The sequence below is a fragment of the Arctopsyche grandis genome, chromosome 7 (assembly GCF_051622035.1).
Source record: "Arctopsyche grandis isolate Sample6627 chromosome 7, ASM5162203v2, whole genome shotgun sequence".
Classification (NCBI taxonomy): domain Eukaryota; kingdom Metazoa; phylum Arthropoda; class Insecta; order Trichoptera; family Hydropsychidae; genus Arctopsyche; species Arctopsyche grandis.
This window is the reverse complement of record NC_135361.1, coordinates 26,957,140-26,970,648: the sequence shown is the minus strand read 5'-3', so window position 1 is coordinate 26,970,648 and position 13,509 is coordinate 26,957,140. Positions and strand designations below refer to the sequence as shown.

The following is a 13,509-nucleotide window of genomic DNA, read 5'->3' as shown; positions in this document are numbered from 1 at the left end:
CCAGCAGTGGATGGTGAATGGCTGTAGATGATGATGAATCAAGTTTAATCTTACCATAGTAGACTTTTTCGATTCTCGAGAATCGAGAATCTCATTTTCTCGGAATATTTGAATCTCGAGAATTCGAGATTTTCTTTTTTGTTTCAAGAGATTCTCGAGAATTCTCGAGTATAGTTTTATTTTTTTAATATAGTGAATTGATTTTTTTAGCATATAAAATCGACAACATACAAAAATCAAAAGGTCACAAACACTACATATTTATATTATATCAGGGGTTTTTAACTTTATTAAAGACATGATGAAATAAAGACATAGAAAGATACGATAGAACATTGAATAGAAAAAAAAGTAAAAGTAATATATATATATATATATATATATATATATATATATATATATATATATATATATATATATATATATATATATATATATATATATATATATATATATATATATATATATATATATATATATATATATATATATATATATATATGGCGCCCTCGGGCAATTTTTTCTTAATGCCCTTAGAAAAAAATTTCGCCTTTGGCACTCTAATCTAAAATTTCGTATGGCTTTTGACGTTCTAATTTTTATTTTAAAGCACCTTTGACGCATCGAGTGGCGCCCTAACTTATTTAGCGCCCCATCCCCCCGCCTAAAACCGGCACTGTATATATGTATATAGACAAAAACAAACAGAATAGGAGCAGCAGCCGTATCTATTTGTACATTTCTGTATATATGTATGTTTCATTTATGATTGTATCCAATACTTAAGTGATGCAATATATTTTACGTCATACCACAAATAATTCCCCTTTATTTTTTTCTCCAACCAATATATTGTACTCGTATGTAATTTCAGCAGTTAGCTTCCATTCAAACGTTAATTGGACTAAAGGAGTGCCAGAAACTCATCATAAAGTATGTACCTAAACCTTGATCACATGCAGCGAACGATACCCACTCGCTTTCCCATTATATACATACATATAATCATACAGTTTCCATTCATCTACCCTACAGACAAATTAAAAAGTGATGAACTTCAACCGTAATTTAAATCGTACGTTATTTAACAGCACGTTTGCATAGCACGACACTGAATTAATTAACACCACTACGGTGGTAGATCAATAAACGGTCTTACAACCGTCACTAGATATCGGTCATTTTACTACTGGATCCGTTACATCACCAGTCAGCCGTGAACACCATTTGATGTAATTAACCCCCTGGTGTAGGTGAGATGGATCCTGCGTCGACTGCCACCGCAGGATGTTGCCTATTATCCATTTGAGTCCTCGTCATCTTCATAGCTGACATATAGCATATACGAATTCTGACATGTACTACGACCCCTGTTTGGTCTAACCTGGACCTCCAGATGCAGAGCATCATAGTTCAGAATATTTTTCAAATGACTGTTAAACAAATCAATAACCACTTTCTATATCATATTTCTCTTGAATCATTCATCAGGAGCTAACGTTGTGATCTTCTATAAGTAACTGACGACTGAAGTGTTATTGACGACTAGTCAATAACACTTCAGTCTTCACGATTCCGCTGTATAAAGTGCTATTACTAGAGAACATACTATGGCCTCGTTTTGGTTCAACGTGATGGGAACCTCTCCTTGCTCCTTTACCCTTCACACTTTTCCTCATTTCCTCTCGCCAAGTGTTGGAAAAACTCCACGAAAGTATATAGTAGACTGTTTGTCTTTCATCTTCGACTCTTCCTTCTACGATAATTCGCCAAATTCTGATAGGAGATGGTCAATTTGGATTCTAAAATCATCCAAATCTTACCAGCAATGATAGACATGGTACTCATTCTTCTTCTTTCTCGTTTGCTTGATGTTGAGCGTCGTGGTCATTTCTATCATCAGGGATCTGGTGGACGATCCGCTTCTAGTTCTTTCGATTTTGAAGGTGAAAGCAGGGACAATCCCGTCAGTTACATAATTTTATTTATCTTATGGGATACTGTCCACTTGCCTTCCCTCTATTCTTCCGGTAACTACCAGCTTCTCTAGAATCTCCACATCCTTTCTGGCAATTTGGCCAAATTGGGAAAGAATCCTTTTTCTACATGTTGTGGAGAGTCTCTCTGAAACTACCAGATCTTTAAGGGTGAAGACGTTTGAGCGTCTTGTGATCCAATCTTGAAAATCTATGAAAATTTATTAAATTAAATCGTTAAGGCGTTACTGTTGACGACCGTGTAACCTTAATAAATTATCACGCGACCAATGTTGAATAGTGTTTGGCCATCACAATAGCAAATAGAAGCATATCCTAGTTCTTTGTAACAAGAGATTAGTGTAAGAAAACGTGCGTTTGGTATGCAATACATACTATATTTAATTGAAACAATGTGGATATATTGTAAAAGATGAAAGAGGAACGATTCCAATTAAAAGATGAAAGATTCTTTTTTTTTTAAATTGCACAGTAATTTTCACCATGATTAAAATTGCCGTGCAATTTAAAAAAAATATACATATAATAGGGATACGAAAGACTCTTGATTAGACAAAACAACAGGGGTATGCGTAAATGTGTACGATATGTACCTATTTTATGAATAATTATTCTTTGAACTTTGGAATAAAATAGATAAACAATTGCCACGTCTTTATATCTATTTTTCAATACATACAAATAAGGCACAGATTAAGTGTTTTGAACTTGCAAAACTATATGAAGAGTGACCAACCTGCAACTTTTTTTGTCGTATAGACAGTTGAACGATTCGTTACTAATTAATTTAATTGAATCGTTTTGATGCATTATATAATGAAATTTCCACACCTCCTGTACTTCCCAAAATATTTTCTCAAATTCTACGAGATCCTTCTCCTTCCCGGTACTTCCTTCTATATTTTTTTCCTATACAGAAGAATACTATAATGTTACAAAAAATGTTTTTTTTTTAATATTTTTAATAAAAGGATCTTTTTTGAAAACACATGTGTTGTTTTAATTCAAAGCACACATATTTCAGAGCCATGTTGCACAAATTGTTTGACCGAATGAATTTCCTACTGTTCTCACGCTCTTCATCAGCGATGGCAAATAGGTGGCGAGTGTGCCAAATATGGCACATTCGGGATTTCCTGTGTCACGCCGAAAAATTTTATATTTATACAAAAAAAAATGATTGCATAAATCTTGGGAATAATTTCATCTATAGTTTATGTTATCGTATTTATCTTCTAAATTTATTATTTAAATGATGAAAGGTGAAAGGTTCACGAAAAATATTTGAGTGCATTTTTGGTTCTACCCAAAATTTGTAAAGGAATTGTTCCTTTTGAAAAAAGTCATAATTTTTATTTTTATTTTACTTTATTTTTAATAGTTAATTTACCCAGCAGTATAACTCGATGTTCTGCGTTCTGCAGTGCTGCTGGTTAGACATATGTAGATATTTATGACTCCAAATCCAGCAGTGGATGGTGAATAGCTGTAAATAATGATGAGGTTACATATCAGGCAACAGCATATGTAGCTCGGTGGTTGCGTTAATGCTAACCACTGAGAGATTCCCGGGTTCAAGCCCTGGGTTGACTTCGTTTGGAAAGATTTTTTTCTGTAGACTTGGACATTTGTGACTGCTAGTCGGTCGTTTCCTATCTGAGTTTGCCAAATTATCTGATTTCATTGAACGGAACATTTCATTGATTAAATCGGTCCCTCATCCAATTGGCAATGTACATACATATATATGCAGGCGCGGCTCGTGCATAGGAACTGCGGCGCTGCAGCACCCCCAGAAAAATTACAAAAAATCGCATTTACAACTTGTATTTAGATATATTTGACATACTCATTAATAATGATTATGTCAAATATCTAATCATTCTTATTTAAATTACATTCACAAGTTGAAAATGTATACAAATGTGATTTTTTTGTATTTTTTCTGGGGGTGCTGCAGCGCCGCAGTTCCTATGCACGAGCCGCGCCTGTATATATGTATGTATGCACAAGTTTAATACCACACATTGTCACTCAGGGACAACCCGTAATGGCATCATGGGAAATATAAATTTAACAAATATATATTGGAGAGTTTGGTGATTATTGGTCACAAAGCGCTCACCCAAAAATCACTAAAATTTCTATAACGGAACATCTGGCAGCCGAAAAGCCCATCATACTAACGAGAACTCGAGTGCCAAATATTCCATATTCGCGATTTTCATGCTAAAAATTGTCTTTTGGGCGATCGCAATGTGACTAATAATCCAATTACCATGTTAGAACTATGAATTGTTTTAAAACGAAAACAAATACGCTTTGATTCAATGCGTTAATCAAATTATTTTTACCAACACACATCTTGATTTTTCAATTACTAAGGACTATGTACCTATAATATGTATGTACATATGTAGGTCAAGAAACATTTACCTAGAAATCCCTTCACGAGACAAAAGAAGATGAAAAAAGTAGAATGATCTGATTAGTAACAACACAATCACAATAATGTTCTTCCAGTTAAGTCACACACCACATAGAAATATAATTATCAAGTGAAACCATAAAACAAGATAAGTATAATCGCAACTAAACAAAAATTAAGCTAAACTGAAAAAAAAATCATGTCATGTAGGAGTTGTGTTTCCGTTTGGTTTCGTTTCCAAGATAGGTGTGGCAATCAATTAGTGGCACACATACACACGCACGGAGAGAGGAAACTGCTACTTCCGGCTGTCGAAAACTAACACTTTACCTAAGTATCGTAAAAATAGTGTATCCACTCATTGTACGAACACCGAAGCTGTCCCGCGTTCGTCTTCCAAAGTCAGGTCACCTCAGCGGTCATTCTTCGGTGCAGGAGTATCTGGTGGTAATCTGAGCGGGTGCGGTCAGTCTGCTTCGAGCCGTCTCCTGAACAGCATCAGATCACTGGACATCGACGATGAAGACCTCTAGGGTTTTTGGTTATTCGCTAGCGGTCATACTATTCGTGCTGCAACGACCAGGTAACCAAACTGAACGCAATCTTGAGCCTTGCCCTTCTTACATTTCTTCAAAATTCAGAGAAGAAGACGACAAATGGTCCAAAACACAAAAAGAATCGCAAATAAGGGGAAAACTCTAATGATCAAAACATAATCACTTCATCATCATTGAAACATAAATCAATGCAAATATTATGAAACGCTAAAATGAGTAACCGGAATCATGGAATCATAGGATTTCAAAGTTATTTCATGAAAGAGAATACTTTTAATATAGCATCAAGCTTTCTTAAATAGCTGCTATTATACAAATATGCTTTATGCTTTTATACTCCTATTTGCTTTTTTGAGCTTTTATTGTTTTTAATGATCGAATGAAGAATACGTCTATAGATATGTTTTTTTATTTTCTTCAGTCAACTTATGACTAGAGGTAGGATAGTCACAGTGTCATCCATTATTCCATTGTTGTAAATCCTTTGTAAAAAAGGTTCGGCAAACCTTTAACAATGCATTTACAACCTTTGAACAATACGCGGCACCTTCTGGGTCCGGTGACTACTTATGACATAGTCAGCTTATGATTAAGGATAAGATCAAAATTGTGTAATTTAATTTAATTTCCGAATTTGCATATGTTGTCTTCATTACAATCTGTCTACATAAGAAAGAGATTCCCAAATATTATGTAATGCAAAACACGAACGTACTAGAACGAATACTATTTCGAATATACATATGTACTACTGTTGATGAAAACCTTAGTGATTATATTCAAATGTTACCTGTCCTGGGTAGCATAGCATATTCACGTATGAATTTGCCTCGTTTTTGTAATTACAAATTTATAATTACCTATATCCTATTTTGAAATCTTAGAATATACATACATATATATATTGCATCAATCAAATGCGTCATTGTATTGGATGAGATACGAACGAGATGAAAATAAAATTGTGACCTACATATTATATATTGATTTAAATATGAAAAATATACTGTCTACTACTAATTGAGCAATAGAATACCGAAATGGTCATTTCGAAAGAAGAAAATCTAAACAGATAACACGGCCATTTGTTATCTCATTTAAAAGCCACTGGTGCCTATCGCTAGCTTGGGGCTAATTTGCAAATTGAATAACCACTGCTTCCTGGATATGATTGTTAACGTTGATTATGCGTAGGATAGCACACTCATAGAAACATATGTATGTCTATGTACTACGACAGTGAAGCACTGCAATATATTGTGTATGTATATGCAGAAGTACTTTTCATAGTCATATTGAAATATCGAAGCTGCATTTTAAAATGAAATTGATCAATATTGAAAATAGAATCGGGAGATGTAAATTGAACTAGCACTCGTTCGCTAATTCCTCACATATATGCAAATATTTTAGCAACACTTGTTTATTGTGTCGCAGTTCATTATCACCATTAACAAGTCAACTTGTATGGCAAACGCAATTAACTCAAGCAAACATAACAATTAACAATTAATGTATAATTAAATACTCCGTGTCTCACACTGAGATTGTTTTTTTTATATAATTCAAATTAATTGGGCATAGAAAGCATAAATATTGTCATTCTATGCATTTTAAAATTCTATAGAGAAAATCGTATTCACTCGGCAGCCATTACGTGCACCGTCAATACGTAAATTTAAATTGTATAGAAAGGAAAAAATATATTTTGTATTATCTATATGTGTATGTATGTATGTACACACGTAAATATTATTGCAGTATTTATTTATTAATACTATTATTAGATACTATTAAAAAATTAAATAAGCACGCCATATGTAGATCCCAATGCAAAAGCTTATTTTCTATTGTTATGACCAAAATATGCAATCTAGGGCCGCAGTTATAACGCGCATCTAATGTTTGTTAATTGTACCATATCGTATCCTGAAATTGAGCAATATTTACATAGATATATGACGCTGTTTTGGAAACCGTTTACATACATATTAACATCAGGATCTTCAAAATTCAAAACATATTATTTAAGATGTGTTTACATCATACCAAGTCATGAGGTCCCATTTTTTTTTAATCACGACCCCAGCCACATTTTCATAAAAAGACATTTTTATTAAAACGAATACATATGTATGTAGAAAATAGATTTTTCAGAACATAATTGTAACTTAGCAAGTCATTGTAATTGGGTAAGAAACTTCAAAATTGGCAACTCGGTGTTTTTTTAAAGTCAACCACTTGTCATTCCTCTGAAGACCGTTAGTTAACTTTTTTCAGTTTTCTGTTTAATGTTTGGTGAGTTTTCCAAAGAAAAATCTCCTGCGATCTCATAAATTAACAGCTCAACCATTATGTACTAACTCAACCATTATGATAGTGTTTTCATATTTTTAAACCGTTACAATAAGCTTATTTATATTTGTCGTATGCATTTCTTTCTATTTATTGTACATACATGCAAAAATCAGTTAAGGCGGGGGTTCCCAGCCTTTTTTGACCCTAGAGCACATTCCAAAATATCGGTAGGACGGCAAGCATCACCTATGTATTTTTTCAAAGCAAGTTTATAGTTAGATATAAGTAATAAATAATTTAAAAATAAAAATAAATATAGTTTATATCTATTCTTATCTAAAATCAATGCACGTCATGCTTCCTTCATAAAAAGTAAACATTATATAAAAATTATAATATCAATCTCAAAGTCAGTATGATCTTTGGCATTGCATTTCATTGGCCAGAGCCCCATAATTAGGAGAGTGTGATGATATTTCTGTTAGTAAACAAACATAAAGATGCTCATCGGTGAGTCGAGATTTATGTTTATTTTGATTTTATTAAATTCATGTTTGAAAACAATGATTCGCAAAGGTATGTGGGATCGAAAAATGATTTATCTTATATGCTGCTATTTTCAAGAATGGAAACTTTTTTCTCTCCACTGTATTCCAGAAGTATTTTTGCATAATATAATTCTGAAGGTTCTCCAGTTCTCCAGTTCTTCTGTCCTTAGTTGAACAAGCTCTTTAATGTATACAACTATTTCCATTATATTTATTTGGCAAGTAAAAGGATTGATAAATAATAAAAAGGAGACCATTGACTCGATGACAGTAAACTGCTGAAATTTCTTTTCAAACAGTTCTTGAAGCACTTGACTGTCACCTGCCATTTCCTTCATATTTTGAAAATGCAAGAGAAACTTCATATGCAGATGTGATATCAACAAAACCAGTTTTGTTTAAATGAATTTAGTCTTTTCCCTGTAGCTCCAAGTTTAAATAATTCAATTTTTCCATGATGTCTGTGAGAAAACCCAAATCTACCAGCGAAATCTGATACGATCGAAGCGGTAATCGTAACCGCAATCAACAACGTAAACATGTCGAATTATGCTGACAAATGAGTTCGAATTACATAATTATTAAAAAGTATTTTAAAAATTCGTTAAAATAAAATTGAAATAAAAAATTTTTCGTCCCGGTCGAATAGTGGTGAGCGCACACAAATCAGTCAGCGAGTGCTGACTTTTGATTTTTTGATTTTTAAATGCTTTTTATTATTACTAAATTATGTTCACATTAAATCTTATATCTATTTTAATAGCTACTGATCTACTCATCATTTTCTATTTTACAATTTAAATTTAATTTTCTAATGTTAATGTACAGCATAATAGGAAAAAGAGCTCAAAAACTTATTTACAATTGCGAGTGCTGAGTTATATTGATGGTTCGAAAACATCAAATGTATATGTACATAAGATCTACATTTTTTAGTTTATTTTCTCCTCTCTCATTACTAATTGCCAACTGGATGCTATTATTTTAATTAATTAAAATAATTTGCTGTATTGTTTTCAGTTAGTGGGCTTCAATGCTACTCGTGTAACAGTCACAACGATTCGAGATGTGCCGGTTTAAAGTTGCCAGAAGCCATGAAGAAGGACTGTGCCACACTGGAGCAAGGAAACAAGCACACCATGTGTCGCAAAATCACCCAAGTCATAGAATTCGAAGTCAACGGATTGCCACCAGATAGCCGAGTTATCAGAGGATGCGGTTGGGACGAATCTAATTATAAGGTATTTATCAACATTGACCTTTGTAGTAGTTACATATCTATACGTATTCGAAATACTGAAAATACAAGGATATGAAGATAAAGAGTTAAAAAAGCTTGAAAATTTTAAAGGTTATATATATCCTACAGTATGGCTCGGTGGTTGCGGGGTTCGATCCCGTGCTACTAATCTTTAATACTGCTGATCAGACTTGGATATTTGTGACTCTAAGTCGATCGTTTCTTATCAAAGTTTGCCAATTTATCTGAATTTCATTGTTGAAACGGTTCCTCGAATTGGCAAAAATCAGCCTACCCGCTGTCACAAATATCTGAATTTGATTTATTTAAAATATGTAAAAAATTATGTACAAGTCTAAATCCATAAATGTATCAATGCATTAATGAATTAATCCATTGATACATTTGATACATCGAACTAGTGATTTATGTAATAAAAATTCTGCAATTTTTGTAATTAATTGTCTAGGAAAATACATTGGGGTCTACCTTTTAGGCCTTCCTGGTATATATGTATCTATATAAAAATAAAATAAAATATATAATACGTACTTAAGAAGAAAGAATTCAACATTTTTCTTTCTTTTTTCTTTCATTTTTTACTATTTTTTTCATATACATATGTACAATGATCAGGCCAATGAAAAAATGTTACAAAACAGTCCAGTACGGCTGTTGATTCTAATCATTGTTATATGAAATGTTCCTGATACAGTATTTATTGTTTCAATGTGTATGCCATAACGTGTGTATGTGTTTTATTTTTTACACTGCTTATTATCGTAAAAGTTGTCATATTTTTAATTAAAATTAATAACAAGAGATGAATAGGGTCCACTACCAATAGATACAAATGGGAATTGACAAACAGTCACTTATGGCGCAGACTAGGCACGGTATGCCTAGATAGACTGAGAATGGTTTATGTCATTGTTAATTCGAAATATCTTAATATTTCGACAAATCTCTCCTATATTTCTTCAAATATTGGAATCACCGCTATCGATCACTGTCAATATAAGGAAAATATATCACCAATAACACTGGCCTGGCATAGATCAGACGTGCTAGCGTTTACTTGTGCAAATCTATCTAAATAAAAAACGCGTGCCGCGTACCACTCTGTGTGTTTACACCCTTGTTAATGATGCTTTTGATGTGTGGTTGAACACTCTACTTTTAACAAGGTTTATTTCTTTAATTTACGAATATTATAATATATTTACATCCCATAGAAAAAAACAAGAGTAAACTGCCACTTCCGGTTGGTGAATTTTATACATAACTTGGTATTAAATTTCTATGATATGAAATTTCGGTTCAATAAACCAAAAGGTTTCTGAGAAAAACATAAAAAAAACATCGGTTCTCTAGAATAAAAGTACTGCTTCCGGTTGAGGTAAAAATATTAGGATACAAAATTTATAATTTCTATTACACGTAAAAAAATTCAGTCTGATTCGGTTAGCGGTTTGGGAGATGATTATTGAATTCAAAAACTTAAATAAAAGAGAACACCTACATAAGGGGAGGTACCATTTTTGGTCAAATTAAAAATTTAAAAAAATTTAACGTCGTACCGATAATAATTTCAGTAACTTATAATAAGTTTTAGTTCGATAGGACGAACAGTATTCAAAAAATACACAGACATACACTAACACATTTTTTTCTAAATCATGAAAACGTGATCAGTGATCGATTCTGAATTCGAATCCATCGAAATCTCGAGTTCGAATTTTCGCATGATCACAAAACTTCATCTATGAATTGTTGTAAATAGGTTTTTGAGCTCTTTTTCCTATTATGCTGTAGATTAACATTCGAATAATATAATACTATGATTACTTAACTAAATTAAATTGTAAAATAGAAAATGATCAGTCGATCAGTAGCTATTAAAATAGATATAAGATGTATTGAGAACATAATTTCGTAATAATAAAAAGCATTTAAAAATCAAAAAAAAAAAATCTATGAATTGTTACTACGTACATATATACATACATACATAGATACAGTAAAAATTGAGCACTTAGTTACTGTAAATATATTATAATTTTCAAAAACTATTTGTATCCAAACTTTTACCAACATCACTTATTATTTTAGATTTTATTATTATAATAATTTTTAAATCAGTACAAAATTTTTTAGTTTGTATTTTGCATGCATAGATGTCACTAGGCGCATTTTAGCAGTCACTTAATTATTATAAAAATACATGTGTACATAAGCTATGAACACATTTCATAATGAAAATTATTCAATTTCAGGGTCGATGCTATCAACGTTCAGGATTTGGAGGAAGACAAGAAGTGTGTTCTTGCACTGACGACTACTGCAACTCCGCACCGAAGAGTCTGCCAACCCTGACAGTTTTGGCGGTTTCAGGGCTTTCGCTACTTTCAGCATTTTTCCTTTTCAACTAGTCTATCATCCAGATAAAAACACACCGTACATATATTTTACAGAATAATAAATAAATAAAATTACGCGCCATTCGTAATTCAACGGAACCCGAGGCCAGGTTGAACGCGTAAAAGTACATATTATATTTCAGAAATTGTATATAGTGTGTTCGTCAAATTCCCCCAGACGAATTTACACCAACGAATAAGAGTAAGAATATTCACCATTTTTATTCAATATTCGTGCTCGAATTCATTGTTCTGATATAAAGTGCGATACGTGTCGATTTTTTATTTTCATTTAATTCATAGTTATTACATAGTTCACTTATAAACATGATTTTATTTATATTACAAAAATGTGGTACAAATATTTTAAATTATTCCATTAGTTGTACAAATTCTATTAAAATAAAATTGATGTATGTAAAAAAAATCGTGTGACTCGTGTGAATCGAGCGATTGACTTATGAATATGTTACATATAAAGTTGAAAATACAATTTTAAAAAAAATTTCGTTATTTTTATATTTTTCAACAACAAAAAAAACAGTCTTTTGAAACACTCTATGCCGTCGCAACCTCTCCAATAATAGCGAGATCTCAATTTAGCGTAGTATGTACATCAATAATAAATGCGACCCAGATCAAATGGAGTCTACTTTACTTCTTCGGCCAAACTAATCAATGTGATCGCAAATACATATGTATATATGTATACAGATAAATAAAAAGCACGAGTTTCTGACTTGAATAAATAAATCTTAGCATATGTACAACCAAAGATATATAATAACTAGTCTTGTGCCCGATGAAATATCATCGCATGGGTGTAGGCATATTAAGTTATTCATTAAAAAAAATTAAAAGAAATGTGTTGGTCTTGTGTTCGATCCGCACGCGGTTGAATTTTTTTCAAATACCTTTAAAATTAATTTAATTTAATTGTTTAATATTTATTTATTTAAAGTTTGGGCCATTGTAGCATTACAGGAATTCCTAATGCGCCACAATTGTCAAAAATATAACAGAAAAGAAAAGAAACAAAATAATAACTAAAGAAATTAGTTAAAATATGAAAAAAATGGTAAAAAAACACCCACCTACCTGCGTATAAACAATATAAAACACCAATAGAAAAATGAATTAACCAAATAAATTTTCAATAAGTGTCACTAAATGCTCAGAGACCTATTTTCCTATAGTAAAATTGGTAGCAAACAGTATATATAGAAGTTTTTTCTTTTGTTATTATATGTACCTGTACATATGTATTCGTACGTTTTGTTCACAGTGGTTTAGCTGTGACATGTACATTTGGGGTCTACCTCACGGCACCGAAGTCAAAAGATCGGAAAAGCAAATATTGGAAGGCAAAGATCGAAAATCGAAAGATCTTAAGTCGAAAGATCAAAAAAAAGGTGCATGGTAAACGGTACTATGTATATATAATAATATATCAGTGGCATGCGGTGAAATTATCTCTCTTTTTGTCATACAGCCTTGTTTAATGTGCGCGTGCAGGATACGGGAGGAAAAACCTGTTCCTCTTGTATCCTGCTCGCGCAAATTAAGTGAGAATGTACGACGGGGGGAGAGAGAGTTTTACCGCACGCCACTGATATATGTATATACTAACCGTTTTTCATATGTATGCATGGTAAATGAACATTTTCGATTTTTTGACTGTCGGTGCGGTGACGGTCACCCGTATATTTGTATGTCGAATCGAAACGACTATTATAGTACGGCGAGCGTTATCTTACACAGATACACACACAGACACACATACAGAATATGAATTATTTATAAGTTTATTATACATATATACATATCAATGCATACAACTTTTCTGAAATCGTCACTACCGATATTTATCTAAAATACATTTAATTTCATAATCCACAATGGAAATACATATGCGTTCACTATTGATCCAGTAATTTTAATGTCCCATCCAATAAATACTTTTAATCAAATACACTGAGTAACTTTCAAGTCACTAATAAAACAATCAATATAACTTTACT

General features: G+C 32.2%; 2 protein-coding genes across 2 annotated transcripts in view; one reads left to right on the top strand and one right to left on the bottom strand.

The window, feature by feature from the left end:
• Positions 1-13,509, bottom strand: part of LOC143914509 (uncharacterized) — a 35,585-nt gene that overhangs the window by 4,428 nt on the left and 17,648 nt on the right. The gene's annotated exons all lie outside the window — the stretch shown is intronic.
• LOC143914508 (uncharacterized) lies at positions 4,625-11,986 on the top strand. Its single transcript, XM_077434761.1, has 3 exons — positions 4,625-5,008; positions 8,849-9,069; positions 11,345-11,986. Exons 1-3 carry the CDS (start codon positions 4,945-4,947, stop codon positions 11,498-11,500), a joined length of 441 nt encoding a protein of 146 aa, XP_077290887.1. The 5' UTR covers positions 4,625-4,944; the 3' UTR covers positions 11,501-11,986.

Coding starts and splice junctions, on each gene's coding strand:
- LOC143914508 (XM_077434761.1), top strand. CDS start 4,945: ATGAAGACCTCTAGGGTTTTTGGTTATTCGCTAGCGGTCATACTATTC. Junction 5,009..8,848: donor ATTCGTGCTGCAACGACCAG/GTAACCAAACTG, acceptor TATTGTTTTCAG/TTAGTGGGCTTCAATGCTAC. Junction 9,070..11,344: donor GGGACGAATCTAATTATAAG/GTATTTATCAAC, acceptor ATTCAATTTCAG/GGTCGATGCTATCAACGTTC.